This window comes from Melopsittacus undulatus, chromosome 4 (assembly GCF_012275295.1).
Source record: "Melopsittacus undulatus isolate bMelUnd1 chromosome 4, bMelUnd1.mat.Z, whole genome shotgun sequence".
Taxonomy (NCBI): Eukaryota; Metazoa; Chordata; class Aves; order Psittaciformes; family Psittaculidae; genus Melopsittacus; species Melopsittacus undulatus.
Window position 1 is genome coordinate 93,116,562 of NC_047530.1, and position 22,331 is coordinate 93,138,892.

The following is a 22,331-nucleotide window of genomic DNA, read 5'->3' on the forward strand; positions in this document are numbered from 1 at the left end:
GTACCTTAGAAAGTGCAACAGAAAATACCTTCCATAAAAGCATATATTTCACTGCTGCTAAATAATATAATATTTGCCAACATTTCAAGATTCCTGACAATGTTGTTCTAATAATTACGCAGACCCATCTCACTGAAAAGATCAACTTAAGTTCTAACCAATTCAGCTCTTTCTTCAGCTATTGTCTCTTTCTGCTTTGGAATACTGTCTTGCCTTATGGGACACTTGTCATTGCTTAACTCTTTTCCTCCAAATATAATGATATAGGTTATAAAAAGATGGATTTGTCGATTAGCACTAACATATCCATAGAAAGAATGTGTATTGGAAAGAAGTTCTAGGCAGGAGTGAATTTCCCTGGCCTGCATTTTACGTGATAGATTTTCAGCATACAAGTGTTATTTATGCTCATAAATCAGCAGTAAAATTTTCTTGCAGGTATAAAGAGAACAAAAATGGGAAAGGGTTTTTGTTTGGCTTGGTTTTAGTTTTTAACTTTATTTTAGTCATACGCTTGCTCTTCTTTGATTAAAAGGCAACTAGAAAAAAGATGCACTAAATGAAGATCACATCAGCAGTGACACTTGTTTAAAGCATACTGTTGCAGCTCTGAGAAGATGAGGCATTAGGGCACAATTAGATAACTGAGCCTGTCTAAAGGGATCATACAGTATCCAAATTCCTTAATTTTAAGTTGTTGAGTAGGCATTTGTTGAAGGACAACAGGAAGGAGAAGTCCTGAAAAACCTGATGATTCCTGCAGATGGAAAAATTTGAGCCAGTCTATCATGTGCATTAATTAACAAATATCCCAAAATAAGCGCACATGATTTAATTTAGGAAGACATGCAAGCATATTATTGAGGTCAACACACTTTCAGGGTTCAAAAACATACCAAGTTAATTGAACAACAGGAAGCTATTAGCACATTAGAGTGTGCTATTCCTTCCTTTTTTGCCATGTACTGTAACTGCATCAATTACCTCAGAATATGTTTAATCAAGTGCAATTAAGCACCATATTATTTTAATGTTATTACAAGAAATTCAATAAATATTTAAAGAGAAATTTAAAAATGCTTTTCCAAATCCTGAAAATCCTTTTAAGCACCTGAAATATGAGGTCAAGGGAAAACAAAAATCTCAGTGTTTTCTTTTTTTTGTTTTTTGACCCTTCAAGGTATCAATGAGTGAAACTTCAGACATGTCAGGCTTGTCAGCTTAAGAATGGAATAAGAACATGCATATTAAAAGACTGGCCAAAAAAATTGAGGCAGAAAAGGCACTGCTTGAAAAAAAAAGGAAAACCAACAAAAGTAACACTGTCATTAAAGAAAATGTGACAGGTGATATCAACTGATAACTGAAGAGAAATTGCCTGCGCAAGCAAAATGTATTAAATACTAGATCAATGACATACTGATGCAGGGAAGTGCAAGGAAAGAATTAACCGACGCTAGAAGTGTTGTACCTGGTGCACAAGCAGTTTAGATGTGAATTTCTTGAATGCACTACTGTACAAGCTCAAGTAAGAAACCTGCTATGACATTTAATTTGTTCAGGCAACACTAGTCTGTGTCATAATATGGAAGCATTTCGTGTCACTCCCTTTTTCTCCAGCTTCCTGAAAAAAATCTGTGCAAGACAGTGAACTTTCTCTTTTAAAACAATGAGCAAAAGAGCACAAGCTTGCTGACAAACAAGCACAAACAGGGGCTGATTTTTTTTTTGTTTGGCTAGCATTAAAAAAAAAAAGAGATTTTTGACAAAATGTATGTCAACCATTACCTTCTTGTTGGTATAAGAACCAGTTTCATGGAGAACAGCAACTCTAAATGGAGGCCACCAAGTGTGGAATTCTTTTACCCACTGATGCATCACAGTCGCTGGACAAACAATCACTGTTGGACCCAATCCCTCATACCTAAAATAAAGTATTCAAGAACAATAACATTTAACATTAAATAAATACTCTATACAAAGTGACTCATCAAAAATACAGACACATTAAAATGACATGTTATTGTTCAAGTGGTATACGAGACCTAAGGAAATTAATTTGCACTTTATTTTTCTGGAAGTCTGTTTTTTAAGGGAAGATGAGAGGGGTACTGCCATAAGAACCTATCCTCTGAACAGTTAATGGATGCATCTATCAAGATAAACACAGAAATAGAAAGGCTCCAAACAATAAGGCATAAGGGAACTTCCTCCTGTGGTAATACGAATCAGGTCTGGGTGACTGCTGTTTCTATAAGAGAAAAGAAACATTAACAAACAACTATTTTATTACTTTTATTAAAAACAATGTGTAGTTAGTCTCATAAATGCACTTAAATGCAGGTGTTCTGCTTCATGTTAGTAATAAACTGTACTATTATTACCATAATTTACAGATATGGAAAAGACTCTAAAGCAGCAGAATATATCATCCATGGCAGTTGAGGTCTGGGCTGGGCTTAAACTGTCTCGTAAGTTTCTTATTCATAATCATACGATTGTTTCTGAGAATTACTAAGGACGTTTGAAACAGTCTTTCTGTATATTAGGTTCAGAGCTACTCTTCAGGTTAAGAAGAGAAAAATCTCCCACACAACAGCCAAACAAGAAATATTACCATCATGAACAAATACCAGCAGTCATATAGGAAGCACACTAAGTAGTGGTTACTAGTAGCTATTTTTCAAATATATTTGCTCTTTAAAAAACAGAATAAAATGACTTTCCAAGCAAATGCAATAGTTAGTTATCACATACTGATCTGTGCCTGGTGGACTAAGTGCTATTCAAGTGGTAATAAATAAACAATTCAGAACATCACAGTATATATTCAATATCACATGCATACAGCTATAAGGAAGGATTTCCCAAACACCATCAGTATCTTGCTTTAAAAAAAACCTTGTTAATGCGTTCAGAAACTGCTGACATTAAGAAATAATATTCTTTATTAAAAGCTTATACATATGCAAAATAACAACCTGGATGCTGCTTATCTCTTTCATTATGGAAAAAGCATTATATAACAACCTCACATAGCCTAATTAAAATCTCCCAGCAATCCAAGAGGAAGTTAGAATTTAGAGATGCAAAAAATAGCGTAAACTATGCTATAAATCCAAATAACCATTGCTACTGATCTATTTACAACAAAAAATTTAACTGCTCTTAAGAATATCTAAAGCAAGGAAGCCATCTTTCCCCAAATGTATTAGTTTCTTATTCTTCATGGGTAGTAACAATTTACCTCTGTTTATTCTCCTGGTTGCATCAAGCAAGCTCACATGCTGAGTTTGCCTGGGCTTTTTTAACCCCACTCAGCTTATATAAAGAGTTCACACTTCCTTTGATCAATTTTCAGAAAATCCACACCACTTGTCTGTTTGAAACCTCTTCTGTGCCTAGTTTGGCTCTAGTCACTTTCCACTAGCCAACATTTGATTCTTGTCTCAAGAGCTTTTATTTATTGACATAAAAGAGTCATCTAATGTCTTCCAGTCTGTGCTGTTTCACAAAACTAAAGAAACCATGCACTTCTGCTTGCTACATTTAGGAGGCATCCTTCATTCTTCTTATCACTGCAACAGATATGCTCTGCTACCCTTCCAGTTTACATCAGTTTTCCTTGAACAAAGGTGACAATGATAATACTCCAAAACAAAGTTTTACTGGTACTGTATACCAGGATACTAATACTGCCCCATTCCTACCACAAATATATTAATTGGATGTTATTAGAATTGCAAACAACACCTATTCCTGCAACTTACTACCAAGAGAAAGGAAGACGTAGTCATACTATATTTATAAACTTCAAGTATTTTAAAAATGAGCAGCGGAAGACAATCTGCATTATAACCAGCTATACTGCCAAGCACCAGCAAATACCTTCAAAATGAAACTGAAATGACAAATAAAACCTAGCAAAAATAAAAGAACTGAGCAGCAAGAGCAATGCAGATTTTCTGGGGCAATGGATTTTTATTTAAGCACCACGGGAATTAATATCTCTGCCACTCATAGTAGAGACTGAGCTTTAAAGAGCACACTTGAGTAAATAATCAGTGTCTAAGCTTTTCAGCAGATGTTTTCATCTGATCTCTCAAATAAATGAAGCAAAGTTTGCAATGAATGGTAACAACTTTGTTAAACAAAATAATGTATTTGGAAACAAGCTAACTTGTGGATCCCCAAGCCCTCCAACAGGTTTCAACAACAGATTTCACCCTAAATAACAGCCTAGAGATGGGTTTCTTGAAGTTTGCTGCTGCTTTGTTTTTTTCTTGTGAAGGGACCATTGGCCTGCAAGCTGTTGCTTTGTTCCAACTCTCTCAGCTTGCCTAACAAAAGACCTTTCCCTCTCTACAAATCTTCCTTCCCTTATATCCTTACTCCACCATAGCTGCAGCACTTCTACTGATCCTCACAACATTTGGCTTTCCCCAGCTGTACGGCTCCCTAACTTGTAAGTTATACTTCATGTAACAAGTATTACCTTACTTCAGCTAGTCTTCAGGCTCCCTCAGAATCAGAAAAATTAGATTATATGTTGGCCTTTAAAAATTTTAATATAGTTTCATTGCTGTATCTTAGGTCTTAAGGGGTAACTGTGCAACGATGTCAAGAGATGATCCTGAAGGATTTCCATCAACTCAGTGGTTCTCCAAATGGGTCAGGGAATATATCTACACAAAATAATCTGTACAGTAGCATCCTTAAATCAGGCAGCCGTATCAAAGTAAATTAGCTGGCTTGAGTGATGGAGGATCTGGATGGTTTTTAAACTAAAGGCTATAGTAGGAAACCACTAGAAAAAAAGTTAGCAATATTTTCTCTTTAAGGAATTATTTTACAATTTACATATATGCTGAACGTTGATTTAAATATGCCTCTATATAAAGTTAATTATTTTTGTTTAGCATAGTACTGCAATATTTGCTTGACTGCATGTAGTAATTTACATCAGGTAAACAGGCCAACAGAGCTATAAAAAAATCAAGTATTAATCTTGTATGCATTTGTAAATCCAAGGACACCAACAAGTATCTTTTCCGGTAATTTCATCTATGAAGAAGGAATTTAGAGCATTTTCAGTAATTAAAAAGCATAAAAGATCTCATAAGAAAGGCTAGTTACTCTAACATTTTGAAAAGCAACAACAACATCAAAAAAACCCAGATGGGAGTTCCTTTGTATAAGTTACCTCTTTACTATAACTACTATTTTTTTTTTGCCATGGATAATTCTGTGCCGATCACAAACTCTAGCTTTCATTGCAACTCAGCTTGCTACTTCCTGTAAAGCATTTACCTGGTGGCTTGCCAGAACAAGTATTTTAATGTAAAATTTAATAAATGGAACTACAGGTATTACAGCTAATTTAAAATTCCATATTGTGTAAACTATTGATATTAATGTAATTGAGTTTGTAAACAATCCATTTGTGGAAGCTAACCTTAGACACTGTATTGACCCAAAATACCTAGTGCGGCTCATCTGCAAAATGAAGCATCAATGCCTGGAATTCATTAAAAGTGTTACATGTTTAATTTTTCCTGCCCTACAGCTCCATTGTCTCGTAAAATTTTTCCTTTGATGTCCCCCACTAAAAGAATTAAAGGAATATTGTAATTGAAATGTCATTAATAATTCACAGGACCCTCCTCCACCAGCAATACATCTGATGAAATATTAATTGAGCTCCACAGACTGACAGTCTGCAGAGGAGCACTTGCCTGTAATTTGAACCACGAGTCCTGATCTTGCTGTAGCTCAGACCTGCCAAGAAGGCAATTATCTGGATGGTCTTGCCCAATCCCATCTCATCTCCCAGAATTCCTCCTGCCTGCTGGCAGTGCAATTCCCAGAGCCACCTAACACCTGTCTGCTGGTACCTAAAACAAGGAAAAAGAAGATGGCAAACGTTTGACAGTACAGATCATAACAGAAAGTACTCATGAATTAATCATTTGGCAAGGTTCTCGTACTAGTTACAGTAACATGCTAGATGTGTGTTTTACATGAGTGCTGTATTTACTAGGTCATACATTTTTGATGCATGCAGACATTACATGCGACTTTCATTCTTTATGCGACACTAAAACATTTCTAATTAAACTGATAGTCATGGTAATTAGAGGGTATTTTATTTCATGTATATTTTAAGTGTTAAAAGCAACTTGGAAAGCTACTCTAACAAAGCATTATCTTTTTCAGATGAGATGACATGTAAGGGTCTAGTAAATTATGTTATTTGGAACATACACCTTGAACTGAAGGCAAAGCTTGACTTGTAATAGGTACTCCACTATGAAAATAGACCACATCTGCCAAAACATGCTTTCTTTTTACATAAATTCATTTAATAACATTTAGTCTCTTTCAATGAAGAAAAAAAGCCAACAAGGCAAAACATTTTGGAAGGGAAAACAACAGAAACTATTCCAGTGATTGGGATGCAGCAGAGCATTATTAAGTGAGAGTATCTGGACAGTTTCTAGTTCCAGTCATTCACTGGAAATTGTATAAGCAACAACGTAAAATACATTCCAATTAAAAGATATAGACTAGAAAGCAAGATTTACATTGGCAAGTAAATAGGTGGCTGTAAGAATCCGTACTTCAGACATGCTTTTTTAATAATGATATGAAATAGTGAGACCAGTAGGAATAAACAGCATGTGTGTGGGTTAAATTGAAAACAGAACAGAAAGAAATGAAGTGACAGTATATTTAAATTACAATTAAAAAAAAAAAACCCAACCCAACAAACCAACCCCAAACCGCACAGCAAAGCCAAACACATTTCGGCACTTTTGTGTCTTGTAACTTAGAGGAAGAACAAGGTTACTGATACCATTTTCTTGATGAAATGCATTACTGGAGTGCAGAGAACAGCAAAGTGCAAAACACTTTTGTTTTGGCTTGTTTTACGAAATAAGGATTGCTCATTTCAGCACATTGTCTTGTGTACATTTCAAAAATCTTGTTTCATTCTTTGAACGAATAGTATTTAGGACTACTGACAGCTAATGACACGAGTGTCTACAAAGTACTATTAAAAATCAATTTACAATGAGTTCTACGCGGATTTAGAGGATGCCGAACAGAGAAAAGCAACTTGAGTAGTTAGAAAAAGATGATCAAAGAACACATCTAATGGTTCATACATCATACTATCTGGTGGCATCTCAAATGCATTATTATACCAAGCAGCCCTTAAAAAGAACCTATTATTAGAAAAAATGCAGCAATCTAACCCCAACTATGAAATGGCTTGCAGGATTAGCTATGATTGGGTTAAGATGCTACCATTACTGCACTTCATGAAGAACAAACATTTTCTAACAGAAATACTGAAGAATTTGAGAGCACATTAATTCCAGACAGAACTCTAATTCCAGTCAGAAACTGCTTCCACACACTAATGTCCAGTATGTCTCTTCGGAAGACAGCCATTCAAGACTTCCTGGTATATTATTTCTTAGGCTTATACCCAGTACTTAAAATCTAACTGCATTTATAGGCATCTTTCTTCTGAGAAAGCTTCACAGCTAGAATTAAGTTTGTGAAAAATTCTGCTCCGAGGTTAATTTTTATCATTACATGGAGATAATAAATTATTGTTAATGGTGCTTTCATTGCACCAATTTTTAAAGTTTGTTTTTCACTTCAAAAATACCATGGAGGTAAAATAAAAATGTTGCCTGCTCTTCCAAAATAGTTACATTTGGACTGTATTTCACATGAGCAATCATGCTGTCCTGTGATGTGTCTCTCAAAATTCACCACAGTAGCTAGGAGAGTTTAGCTGAGTTTTTGCTGAGACAAAAATTGCATTTTCAGACATACAAGGGAAATCACATATTGAAAGCAAATAAAGAAGAAACCTGATTCATGCTACTGCTGAACCCAGGACAATAAGACAGCATTATCTCAGGCTAAGTGCAGACGGTATAAGCCAATGTCCGTAAGTCACTCTTGTTCACTATGTCCAGTTTTGTTCCACAGCAGCACCAATGACATTCTTGCTGAATGTTTCAAAGCAGACAAGTATACAGGGAAGAAACAGACTGTCCACTTTAACAGGCTTTCAAAAGAACAAACTTAAAGAGTCTACTATTTCTACTGTGAGCTACCTTCTTTGGAATTCAATTCAGATATGCAGACAGATCACTTAGAGTATACTGATATCCACCTCCTTGGGTCAATATACTTCCATGCTTTGTACTAAACTTGCTCAGAACTCAGTTTAATGCCTATTGACTATGGGCCTTCCAACACTGGAGATTTCAGCATTTAAGTTACAAGTCAGGCAAATCATTCAACAAAATTGATCTTTCTAACCACTTAAAAAGTTTTGCCAACTGACTCATGCTTGCAGGGATACCCTTCATTAGTGAGGCTGGTATCTCTAAGATTAATTTTTAGTTGTCTGCTTTACCTTAATTCTCTTTGGGTTGCTCAGACCACACACATCCATTCTCTTCTGCACTACCTTCATATAAACAACTGGAGACCACATATTGGCTGTGTATGGTCCTGGAAACCAAGTCATTAATTCAATTCAATTTCAGAGCTAGTGCTTCCCTTCTGAGGGACTGCAGGACAACAGTAATAATTTCTTTGAGGTTAAGGCTAAGTGGTCCTGTTGAAAGGGATACCAGGCACACCCATTATGAACCAGGGCTTTCTACTCCACTAATTGTAAGATTCTAGAGGGTTAGCTTTTCAAAGAAAAGCCATGTTTCCTGCTGTGTGAAATGTTGCCAACAAAAATGAATTAAAGTCTGCTACACATGGAATTTCAGGGAGAGATGATGGATATTATTAAGTTAACTTGTCAGTTGCTAGCTTGTTTGGGCTGCCTTTTGTAAATAGCTTTTTGAGAGGAACTTGAAAGTGTTACTGGGCACCATGGTCTCAAAAAAATAAAACAGAAAACAGTCATGTCCAAATCTGTAATCCAGCATTAAACAACTGACGAATAAGCTGTAGTGTGTTTTCCATCTACTGAAGTAATTACGGAAGCACTTTCCATATTTTAAAATCTTACTGGACAAAATATTCCAGACTATTTTATAATATGAATTATAAGTAGTTACTCTGAGTATTTATTTAAAAAGTTGTCTTTTTTTTTTACTGGCAGAAAATTTCATTCATTCTACCCAGTTATAAAACCACCTACATCTCTTGTTTTCATCTACCACAACTTGCCAACACCTTACGCTTCAAAGCTATTCTAGCACTCCACACCTGAATTAAAAGCAACCACTTATCAATAAAGAAAGCCTTTACAAAAACAGACAAGGAGAGCTTCCTAATTTATAGTGTAACTAATATGCATTCACAATATTCACATCAGCCATTTATCACCTGTATTTCCATGTAATTGCATTTTGTGTCTGTAATAAATTAGTTTCTTTGTGGTTTAATCCTGGAACCTTTTTAAAGAAATAATCCTACAGAAACAACAGAAGTAAAAGTTGAGGCACTACTGAAGTGAATGATGCCCAAAGTAAGTGTAGAAGTTACAGTGAAGGGCATCCAGAAATCACCATGACTATTACTGCTACTATTATTAACAGCATATAGAAGCATGATGTTAAAATAGAGTACACAATACATACTTAAAAAGCTTTTTGAAGAGAAATCCTGGGACTTTGAAACCCTCTTCAAATTCAGTGTCACTTTCTTCAGAAAGTTCCTCAGCTGTTTGATGTTTGTTGTCTTTCAAACGTTCTTTTTGCCATCTCCTAGAATGACACAAGGATTCAACATTCAATCATGGCATAGAAAAGATTCCATATGGAAACTATACTGAATTTTTGAACAGGTAAAAAACAAACCAAAATGCATTCTCCAGTGTCACATTTAAATAGCAATATTCTGGAGGAGAGAACTACGGAAGTACATGCTCAAAAACTAATAAACACTTTAGCTGTCTTGATTTATATCCTGACCTAACTAGCCAAAAGGAGGGAGACAGAAGTCACTGTTAAAATTTTTCCTCAAATAGCTTCCCAAGAGCCAGCTACTCTTCCTGACATTTTGCACTACCTACCTGGCAAACAAACCAGAAGATACTTTAAAACATCTCAAGCATTGCTTCAAGTCCTTAAGATTTCAGCCATACTCTTATGTAGCTCAGTAATTTCAAAGCAGGTACAACTGGTACAATACCACAACAGCACCGTAACTCCTTTCAGTCTCATAAGAGAAGTGCCTTCTCCACTACAGAAAAACACTGTCAGCTAAAACTGCTTAAAATCCAATTTGATTCAAGGTTTCTACCTTGAACTCATCAGTGAATAAAAAAAAAAAATAAAGACAATAAAGGTCTAGCGTTCTCTTTGTATTTGTTAACTGCATAAGCATTCTGGGGGAAATTAAACCAGTGGTGCCTATCTTCTTAAGGACACTTCTCTGCATTTTCTCATATGAAATGAGGTGAAAACACTAGAAGTGACTTTTCTTGCTGTTAGGTCAGTCAAAATCAACTTCCACAGGAACTAAAAACTTAATCACAGTGGCAGCATTGATAAGAGTTTCTCTTGCCTTCCTGACCACTTACTCCAGTGACATTTGAACTTCCACACAAAGGTTTCTGCATCTCTGGCAAACTTGTTTAAAAAACACTTGGGTCAGGAACAAGAGAACAGGGGACAAGTTCAACACTTTGTATATAAATCACACAATCATATGACCTTTCTCAAGAAAGTGAGCTAATTATAGCAGGCTTCTACATCAGCTTTTCACTAGCATCTTTTGAGAGAAAACAGTCTGCCCTTATGGAACCAGTCACAAACTTGGAACTGTGGTATTGTTTTAATATGTGAAAATAAACACCACCGTCTCCAAACATACTCAAGTTAACAGTAACTGCCAAAAATGACTGCACTGAAAAAACTAAGCCAACGTGACACTGGACAGGTGTAGTGAGCCAGTTTCACTGGAATATATTTTGATCTGTTAAGTCAGCAAGTTTTCAGAATCAAAAAACATGATAGAGGAAAAAAAAAGCAGCATATGCAAGCAAAAAAACCAAGAGGGATAGTCTTCAGTTTTCTCATTAAAAACTGATGAGCTGCTAACATTTATAATCAATTGTTCTTATTATATGAAATTGTGTATCAAGTAGTAAAAAACCCCGAACAATTTACTAAAAATATATGAAGTGTCAAAGTTTTCCCCACAGATACTTTTACCTATCCCTCCTAACACAAGAATAGAAATCTCTACCTTAGATTAGCAGTTTCTTAAATGTTTGGTTTAGGAAAGTAGAGTCTAGAAGAGTCTAGCAGGCAGATACGATACATTCTAAGGCCATATAATAAAAATGCATTTATTTTTGTTCAGTACTACAATGCTGTGCTAGATGCTCAATTATTATTCTGAGTTCCAGAAAAAGATCAACGATTCAGACTGACAAATGTTGACAGCCATTGCTTCAAACTGTCATTACTGGAACTGAGACATATCAGAACTTAATTATTTTATCTGAGTTATGACAAGACGCAAACCAAGGAAGCATACTGCTACTTACCACACTAAAATCAAAACAGTTGTACATTACAAAGCTTTCAAAGTGACAGCTCAGTAAAGAATCCACACTAAACTCATGCAGGCCAATAATTTGTACAAGAGATTGTCTAATTCTATACTCCAATACGAATTGTCACTAGCCAACAGCGGAGCTTCAGTCTCCCCTGGGAAGAAACAGATTGCCCTCTAGTGTACATACAGAAAAAGTGATCCAACAGCAACCAAAAAGCCAGTTTCTGAGATCAGCTCGTTGCTGTCCAGGGATTTATTTTTTAGGCTCTTCACCTTGATATAACTCCATATTGCCTGCAAGAAGTGCGATCAATGTTGGGATTTCTCTTAAAATTATTAGATATTTAGAAAAGATAGATGTCTAGAATTTGAACTAATGAATCACACAATTTTCCTAAATACAAGCTGATTTTATATACACTGCATATTACTTTACTGAAGTTTATAATTATACAACCTGTAGTATTGAAGGCTCTAGTGCTACTACTATTCTTCCAGAAGTCTGGAGGATTTTTTGCCCTCAACTAACAGTTCACAGAAAAAGCAGCAATTTTTTGTTACCACTAACAACTTTCAAAGTTTGAAGAAGCTATTCAGTATTTGAAAGGCTGTGAACTTAAGGTAAGACGTTTCCATTAAGATATTCTACACTAGAACTTCATTATCTTCTTTAGAGAAGTGTAGATATCTAAATGGCTGAAGCAATGGGTAGATAAACACTATTTGCTAGACAAGAGCAGTCAGTCAGTTAATCACTCTGGTCCTGTACCTTTTCCCAGAAATGAAACTTTGTAGGCAAAACCAGCAGTAGCTTATATTTGACTTAAGTACACAGAAACATATTGACTATTTGGTCACTATATTCCTTACGCACCTCAATTTAACATCATTAGTATGCATAATGAATCAGAAAATACAGGTTTTGCTGTGCCACCAGAGCCTCTTGAACATAAAAGTATGACCTTTGAGAAATCTATTTTATGTTGTCCATGGTCACAGACACAAATATAATTTTATCCTGCAAGTGCAGCACGAAAGCCATATATCATACAATTAAATCTTTCTTAATATAAGAATGTATTGTGATACTAAGCCCATTTCCCACTTACTGCAATACCCTAGAAAGAAATTCTGCAGTTGAAACAGTAATGAGTACAATTTGATTTTTTTTTTAAAATACAGTCAGGAACGAAGCTGAGTGTTTAATATAGTTTGCATTTGTGAAGTACAATATGTTTTCTATTTTATATAGCTAAGAATCCCTTACAGATTATTCTAATTCGCTAAATTGAAGCATTCAGCATTACTTTTCTGATCTAACTTTTTATGGTCTATATGGGTGGATTTAATTGGAATGTCCTAACAGATGAAATACATGCAGTTAGTACCACAAGTCTCCATAAGTAAATTAAGACTGATGTAGACAATTACACACTTGAGCTTAGAATGAAAGGTGTACTTGGCAAGTGAGCCAAAATATATCTTCATTTGTGTCTTGGTTTTGTCATTTTAAAGAGCAGTTAGGATGCTCTAAGAAAGTATCTTTCAGGAAAGGTAATATTTAATCCTTCTTTAATTTATAACTCTGAAACATCAAGAGATTCAGTGACTCAGATACTTCAAAGACGGCTAGCACATGAAAACTCATCTGATTTGAGAAAAACAACTTATTTCAAAGCAAATTTTATTTTTGGTTTGATTTCTTGTATCAATTACTTTGTGCATTGATGACCACAACTTCCAGCTTCTCAGATGCTTGGATATCACTTGGGATATATGGAAAGAAATAGCTTTGCTTCTGAGCACTTGACAGCAATTGAAGGATTCAAACAACTGTACTCCAAAACTATACAGAATACACAAGACAATGCAGATATGGCACTTATCTTCCAAAACATGTAATTCCTTTACTGAAGCAGCAGGCAGTTACGCACTGACAACTGCTATGGTAATAGTGATCAAAAGACTGATCATTTTTTGACTCCAAGCTATAAACTTATGTAGATAACGTACTAGTGATGTCAAAAATGTAACATATAAACTACTTATTTCATAAACAGCAAAAATTACTTGGTTATACATATGTTTTGCATTTCAGTATATGAAGAGGAAAACTTCAACATGCAAAAGAAAAATAAATTTTGGAAAGTTGCAGTTTCCACATCTGCAAAATCCTGAGAATAACACAAGAAAACCATGCAGCAGTTTTCTTACTGAGAACAAAAAAAAAAGGTTAATTTCCTATATATTTAACCTGCATACCAAAGTTACTTTTATTTTGTGATCCTATGCCAAAGAAGCTGAAGCCAAGTGCATTTTCACTCATTCCATAGACTATAAAGAAGCTGGCTCCACCATGACATGACCATTCCACCTGGCAGAAGGCAACAAGTCAAGATTCCACCAGCACCAGTTCTGAACACTTGCAGACCAGGGTGGTCACTGTTGAGTATGACAAGATTTACATCGATAATATACATGTTGATAGGAATCAAGTTTCTGAGACCTTTCGCACCATCTTAGAGATCTGATCCTTTGGCTCCAGCTGGCAATAGCCAGTATGAAGGACAGATGGGAATGATGATATGCTACTTTGCTCTGAATCTTAACCTTTTACATGCTTTATGTTATCCCATTTAATTACCTTACTCTCCATAATCTTGATGTTCTTTGCAACTGGTCATTACTCTTGCAAGCTATGATTCACCTCAGACATTAACTTTTTAAGAACAGATTTTTCCCCTGCATGTCTGCAGAGCAGCATGACTCCAGTAACAGTAACTAGAGAAAGGCAAGACCCACACAAGGGGAATGAACTGAAATTACTGAGTGTGAGCTAAATTCTGTATAGCCAGCTTTTCCTTTTTCATATTCCACTGATCTCATTTTGCTTTGAGTATTCAGACCGACCACCACCAGTAGCCTTTAGAAAGAAAGGAAAGAGCCAGGTGCTCTCCCACCTGCCCTGTTTACTGCGGATAACACTAGCTCCTGTAATGAAAGCAGTCTCTTGTTCTAGAGATGCTCTGCAGTCCCACAGTCAGCTAATTACCATGCTTTAACAACATCAGTGTAGCTTCCCCTTAACACAGACCAATCTCTTCAAGTCCCATCTGTGAAAAGTTTTAATGTTAAGGAAACTAATTTTCAATCTTTAAGAGTGTATTTGGCAGCAAGCACAAGACTAGATGTTCAGAAGACTAAAGTAATCCTAAAGGATTTTTCCCCTGCCTCTCTCAGGAGTAAAATATACCATAATCTCACCCATTTGTTTGCATTCAAAAGTAAAACTGACATGAAACAAGATATAAATGTAAGCAAATGACAGCATTTCTATAACATTCTTAATATGTTTCTTAATTCACTACATTTTATTTTCTCATGGTATTTCCCATAATGAAGATTACCTGGGGATGTCAGCATAAAAACATCAATGTGGACAGCTGCAGCTTAACAGCCACAATAACTGTAGTTATGAAATTTTTAAGAGATGTAGTGTTTTGGTAGCAATTACAGTTATTGATATTTCTAAAATTCATTTAAGCTTTTATTGTAACTTTAGTAACCAAAAGAAATGTAGTCTATGATATGACTTTGCTAAGGATAAATTGTCACAATCTTAACGTTATTAAAAAACGTGTCTGAATGAATTTAAACTGTGAGTCATATTAAAACTTTCAATCAAAATAAATTACTCTTGATGAAAACACTGAATTAAAAATGATTTAATATTGGTCTAATTTAAATGTGAGGAATACAGTTTTATTCAATAAAATAGTAAATATTTCACCAATTAAGTACAATTAGTTAATGCACTCAATAAAAAACATTTATTTTTGATCCTTTAGACATTGTTCAGATTAGTCTCTTACCACAAACTATTCAAGAGCAATAAACTATGCTTTAACCTTGAAAAGCAGCATCCCAGGATTGCAAACCTATTGTCTTATATCAGCTCCTAAATGCCTTTGTAATCTGGGACCTGAAAGTGAAATTGGGCTCTTCCTACCTGACGTTTTGCTACCAGTTATTCTACAGCTGTGAGTACCTCTGCTATCAGACTATACCTCTTACTCCACAGCAAGTCAGGCTTGATTCCTCCTCTGATACAGCTTCATTTAAATCCATAAGATTCTATATTTTCATAGAAATGTAAAATTCAAGTCTCCAAAGCATTAACCAAGTTTCTGTGTTAGGCCTTGCCACTATATCAATCACCTTTCACTGGCTGCCCTAATTTATGTCCTTCCTTTCACTGTAGAGTAGCTGTTTTCAGGTTGAAATCCATGATTTTCTAGAGGATTATAAAACTATTTGAAAGACATTCACTAAGAGTAATTAATTAAAAGTAAGCATGTGATCAACAAGCTGAAGTTCACTATATGACACTCAACCCTTATACTAGAAAACATGCCCATGGTTAGACAACACTTAACAATAAATCAACTATTTTAGTGATCTTGAACTTTTGATTCCAGCATGTGCACACGTCTTTCTAACTTCACTGACACGTCTAGTTAGCATTTTTAACAGCTTAAAAAAATGACACGTTTGTTGCCCCTTCAAGACGTTTTTCAGGTATTTGTGAAAATGGAAACATTGCTTAGTCTTACTGCTAGGGACTCAACAGCTATGCTATCAGTAAACATCTCAACAGCACACTGTAGCTACAGTTATACAAAGTTAAAAAGTCACAGATGAGCACAGGGTGTTTCAGCTGCCATTTTAAAAAATGGCTTGCGTTCTTAGCTGTTTTCCCCACCTAACATACTGCATTCTCCTTAGAAACTTCAGTTTAATACCGCAGGTTACCAGAGCAACAGAAAATACCACTACTACTATTTCTACTACCATCATCACTGTCTCTTTAGATAAGGGTATTGTTACCCTCACTCTCATCCAGCATAAAGAGAGGAAAATCACTGTTTAACAGATCAGCTATTTTAGACTGGACTAACAGCAGTATAAATGTCCAGTCTCCATTACTTATGTCTTGTAATGTAAGTTAAGCAAGAGATATCACGTGCTAATAATAAAATAATATAGATGTAAAAAAATTAAAAGGACAAGTTTAAATTCAAGAGATCCTTTTAATACTGATTTTCAAATAAATCTGTTAGCCATATAAAGTATATGTAAATGCCTCACATTTTGCTAAATGAACAGATTCTACAAAAATAGTATGCTACTAATTTATTCAAATGATTTCTTCTTGACTAGTAAACTACTTAAAGCTGAAAACTAAGCATCTCACCCAATCCCAAAGATTTCTCTCCCAATGGAAAAGTGTTCTCCCTCTGAAGGCAGAGGGCTTTGTCCACTTGCAACGTAATTTTGCCTATGAACAGAGGATGTAATTTTTTGTTGTTGCTGAAAAGTAGGTATATTATCTACAGACAGAGGTAGTCCTTAAGTATAAAGCTGTCAATTAATTATTAATTATTTTAGGTATACTCAATTTTGGGCACATTCATAGTTCTGCAAACAATGAACATGATGATCCACAAATAACTTATTACTGAAAGATCTGTAACAATCAGAAAAATCTAACAGCAAAGTCCTAGTAAATTAAAGGTATGTCTTATTCTGGCTTGCTTTCCTTACTTTAATTCTTAGCAGTGTATTACAATCACTGCCCCTTGCATGTTCAACATCATTTGTTAATGTTATTAATGAAAATATCTAGGACTAACCTTAGTCTCTGTTTATAATAGTCTTCATCTCCATCATCTCTCCATCTCTTTACTTTGCGTTTCTTCAATGTATGCTCTTCGTCCTCAGAGCTTGGAAAGAAACTGGCATCATCTTCAGATTCTTTAAAACCTCTCTTTACCAAACATTTTCTTTTTCTTGGCAAATTCCTGAGTTCATAATCAGAATCACTCTCAGCATGAGAAGATGCCTGCTTTTCCTCCTCTTCTGTTGCTTCTGGATCAAAGAGCTCCTCATCGGGTACATACTCAGACTCTTCACTATCACCCTCCTGTTCACGCCTGGACTTCTTGGCCTCAGGGTATTTCTTTTCTCTTGGAATCTCTGCCTTGGACTGAATCTGAAGGGCATGCTTCTGAAGTTTCCTAAGGTGTTTTTTTAAGCGCTTATCTGTTTTTGACAGAGGTTTACACCCTTTTTCCTTTGTAGCACATGTGGGAGCTATGCCCTGAACAGTTTTGGCTTGTAATTTCTTCTTTGCTCCTTTGCGAAGGGATAATTTTTTTCTTTCAGAAGACAGCTTAGCTTGGTCTGCTAAGTACTTTTCAAAATCAGATGCTTCATTTAGCATTAATTGTCGTGTTTTCCTCTCTGGCTTCTGAGTTATTTTAGTTCCAAATGGAGTCATCTGACCAGTACGAATAAGCTCTTCCCACTCTGTTTCCTGAACAGGCATAAGCATACTGCCAAGACATGATGGACCAGGTTCTACAACAAAAATCAGAACATCCATCATGCCTTTAACACATTCTCAGTAACTCAAACACAGGAAGGAACAAGGGTGTTTTTGTTTCTTTCCTTCCTTCCCTCCCCCCCTGTCCCAAGCTGTGTATGCATTCAGTTCAGTTTGTGAATGCTCCATCCCTGGATGTGTTCAAGGCCAGGTAGGACAGGCCTTGGAAAACCTGGTCTAGTGAAGGGCATCCCTGCCCATGGAAGGGTGTTGGAACCAGATTTATCTTTGAGGTCCCTTCCAACCCTAACCATTCTACAATAACTTAGAAGCCCAAATTATCATACATAATACTTGAAATTCAAAAAGAAAAAACCCAACAAAACATAAGGTCCAAAACTTCAGACTGTAATTTTTACTTCAAATTACTTCTTGAACTTAACATAGGAAACATTTCACATGCTATCAAAATGCAGGTCCTTCTGAAACAAAACACAGCAGAAACTACCACAAAATTACAGTCTGCCATGGCATATGAACTCTAATGTGCTCCCTATGCTACCAATTCAAATCATGCCACCATGTTCAGTACACGAAATCATTACGCTCCATATGCAGTAACATTATCCATTTCTATTTTATTATTCCTTTTTCAGTCCTATCCATAAGCTTGAAATTTGACATTTCCATTACCATACCAGGACAAACACAAATCTTACAAAATATGTAAGACTCTCTCCCCACATGCTTCAAAAAAAAGGAAAAAAACCTCACCTTCCTACTCTACAAAACTATTAGGATTATGACTTTAAAAATCAGATTGGCTGCACAGCACATCGTCATAAAAGAGCATTTTAGTTAAACTACATGCGCAATTCACGACAGATATTAACACAAACTATAACTGTTGTCTGAAACAAAAGATGGGAAAAAGCTCTTAAATTCAGGAAGCTGAAGAGGATTTCAGCCTGAAATCTGTTATTAGGATCCAAAATTTTAAAACAACCGCATAGGAACTGCCAGCATGGCATACTACTGCATATGGTCTCGTTTAAAGAACTGTATCACCAAAACCTGTGTAAAAAGTAAGAATGATGCATCAGGCATGAAACTCCTCCCTCTTCACCCCCTTAGTTTCTCCAGATACTGGAGCTGCTTAACTCTATTTTTAATGTCCTAGCCTCCATTCACTTCCTAGTTACTTGATCATACTGTGTGCCTGAGTTATACTACGTGAACCCATGCAAAGAAAAAGGGTTAAGAATGCTTTTCTACTAAGAAAAGTTTACTGAGGTTTTGAGTCCTGTAAGTTTTGCTGAATCAAGAAGGAAGCATGAGCTTCTGTGAGATCTGGAATTGACTCCGGACACATCTGCAATGGACAAGTTGCGTGAAGACTTTACATCTCTTCAAACAATGTAACTCAAAAGTGAAGAGCAGATGTCAATGGGGTCCAAACTTGCCTTGCAGAATACTGCAGGTTAGTGACTAGGGCCAAGACCCAGCCAAACTGGAGTTACAAAATCCAAGCTCAGTTTGCAGACAGCAGTGAGAAAAACCACCTTCTGAATTACTGAGAGAATACTCTCGTTTGGAAGAAGCCTTATTTTTATTTATTTATTTAAAATCAGTGCAGCCTGACAAAAAGAAGCACTTCCACCTTCCACTTCTAGTGATACTTCCCAACAGTAAGAAAAAACAATTTTGTTAATGCTGATTGATAGCATCCAGCATACAGAATGTAATTCAATCATGATGTTAGTCATCTTTATCAAATTAGCTGTGAAAAAATGTTGGGATTTCCAATTTATTAAGCCCAATACTCTAATGTGCCTCAGCCATCCCTACTGAGCTGAACATGGATTAACATCCATTTTTTAAAACTTCCCACATGAATATGTCAAGATCTGCAAGTCTGCAGGTGCACAAAATAAGCATTCTTAACTCTGCCTTTGAAAACAAACCACTGAAATGCATTTCCTTATTGGCAAAGATCTCACAAACTAGCTTCAAACAAAGAAAGGCATTACATCAAAGCAGAACAGAACTTTCATCCTTCTCCCATACCTTCATCTTCCTCGAATTCAATCTCATTTACTTTATCAAGAATCTCTGTTCCAACTAGAATTGCTTGGAGGCGCTTTTGTTTTGCTTTTATCTTCCTTAGCTGTTGTTCCTTGAATCACAAGTAGATACATAATTTAGTTTTAATTTGGTTCATAACCATGATTTCCTTTTAAACAAGACTTACATTACTACATTTTCAGTATTTTTCCTAAGAATCTCATATTCATATGTTCACAGTATGGCATTTGAAACAAAAAAGTGCAAAGAAGTGTCACCCAGCATCTGTAGGTCTCCAACCAACATAACACACACAATTTTGTGTGTGCAATCTTCTTACATGTGCAGTAAGAGCAGACTGTTTATACACCCAAATTTCATGTGCACATTACACATTTTTCTGTATATATTTTGAGGTAATTTTATGAATGTGTCAGTTTTAGTGAAGGAAGCCCACTATGCAGATTAGTGAGATGCACAGAGAACATCAAAAGATTTATGTTTCACAAGACTGGGTTAATGGTTAATAAGCCACTAAAACCAGCTATAAGACTTAATAAGACCTATTTATCATCCCAGAAGTTTTGGAATGTTTTGGTAGAAAGAAACTGAAATTGTAAATTAGTCCATCAACCTAATACATGTTTGTACACACTTAATTCAGGAGTGGTAACATCTAATTTATCAGCAAAAACTATAAAGTAGAATGACTTTAAAAAAATAAGTGAAAAAAATCATTACAGATGCTGTAACAAGTACAGTTCATTACTGCTATGAAAATAATTCATAGCTAGCTCTTCTGCTACACCTTTTATCCAACTGCAGTATTCTCAACTGTGTATTTTACTGGTGACATTGCATTTCCTTGGTGTTGCTAACTTTAATTTATGAAACTGATGCAGAGGGTTGATCAATGTACAGGGGGGTTGTACAAGGGGGTTGCACAAGGGGGGTTCCAACCAGTAAAACAAAGACATGAGCAACGTAGCTTTACTTATTTGTAACTTTGTTACTCCATTCTCTGGAAATACTTCCCTATCTAGAGAGGCGCATACTTCACTAAAAAACAATTTCATGGCAAAATGAGCAATTTTTTTTGTTTTCTTATTGGTGACAGTCACTAGCCTGCCCATGCCCATAAGCACTTTTCAAACCACAAAGGGCAAGTATATTAATGCGTGGTACAGTGTATTATCTCCAGTGTATGCACTATTATCCTTGCTACCAGAGTACTTTATATCATAAAACACTTGCTGTATGACAGCTCTAAGGAAATAGCTGTCTTGTACCAGTCATTAATTTCCCATTTGTCTCAATAACAGAAGAATTCAGTTTTCTTTAACCATTTTTTCTACTACTACAAAAAGAAAAGTACTGAAAGTCACTTCTCCATGCAAAAAGTAGCCAAAGAGCAGCTTTAAATATAGTGCCTGAGTCCAAACGGCCTCCAAAATTCTTGAGGTTCATAGGACTATTTTTACAGATTATAGTTCTCATAAAGGATCTATTGTTACACGTCAAGGACTGTGAGAGGTGACCAACAATGAAAACACGAGGTTTGAACTTCCTCTGAAACTGACACATAGTTTGTTATTAACTAATTATTACTACTAACACATAAATTACTTTTACTTCATAATAAAAAGTAATACGAAAACAACTAAAATACAATTACATGATCACTCGTTAGTGGTACGTCTGGTTTAATGCATTTCTTCCCTCTACCTGTTCCTATTTCTGTACCGCTGTTCAGTACTGCCCCCCTCACTCTCTTCATTAGCCAAATTGTGAGAACAATGTTATCCAAGTTGCTGAAACAATCAAGGTTAAAAATCATACAACTGCATGAGTCGGTGACAAATGGCCTGAGACTGGGAGGAAGTGTCTAAGGACAAAGGACAGTAAGTTTTTCAGTCAAGTTTATCATTGGAGAAAATATTAGGATGAATTGCTACATTCCTGACAAGGAGAATGTTTTCCTTCTCTCAAATCTCCTTCTTCCTATTCACAGCTGTTTAGGTCTGTTGCTTACATTACGCTGGAGCCTGCTAGATTCCTCTACGAGCTCCTTCAATTTGCTACTCTGGCAATAAAAACTCTGGTGTGGCACCTACCAAATCAATGAATTAATATGGTTCACAGAAAGGAATGTTGTCTACCAGTACAACAAAGATACAGACAATGAAAAGAGGATTAAGGAAAGGAAGGTAGGGAATGAAGAACAGGACAGCCGAGATTTAGGTCAACTATTAAATCACACCTTAACAATGCTTTGCTAATTCTTCAAATATTACTGGGGAGGATTTAATTAAGTTAATGAAATTAA

General features: G+C 35.7%; 1 protein-coding gene across 2 annotated transcripts in view; it reads right to left on the minus strand.

Moving 5' to 3' along the window:
* The window catches only part of ERCC6 (ERCC excision repair 6, chromatin remodeling factor), a 45,004-nt gene that overhangs the window by 18,296 nt on the left and 4,377 nt on the right, over positions 1 to 22,331 (minus strand). For both annotated transcript variants that reach the window (XM_031053387.2, XM_005153915.4), the window contains 5 exons: positions 20,009 to 20,117; positions 17,250 to 17,976; positions 9,630 to 9,755; positions 5,736 to 5,894; positions 1,789 to 1,924 (listed from right to left, as the gene is read on the minus strand). In XM_031053387.2, the coding sequence (XP_030909247.2) occupies positions 1,789 to 1,924; positions 5,736 to 5,894; positions 9,630 to 9,755; positions 17,250 to 17,976; positions 20,009 to 20,117 (1,257 nt within the window). The remainder of the gene's footprint in view (positions 1 to 1,788; positions 1,925 to 5,735; positions 5,895 to 9,629; positions 9,756 to 17,249; positions 17,977 to 20,008; positions 20,118 to 22,331) is intronic.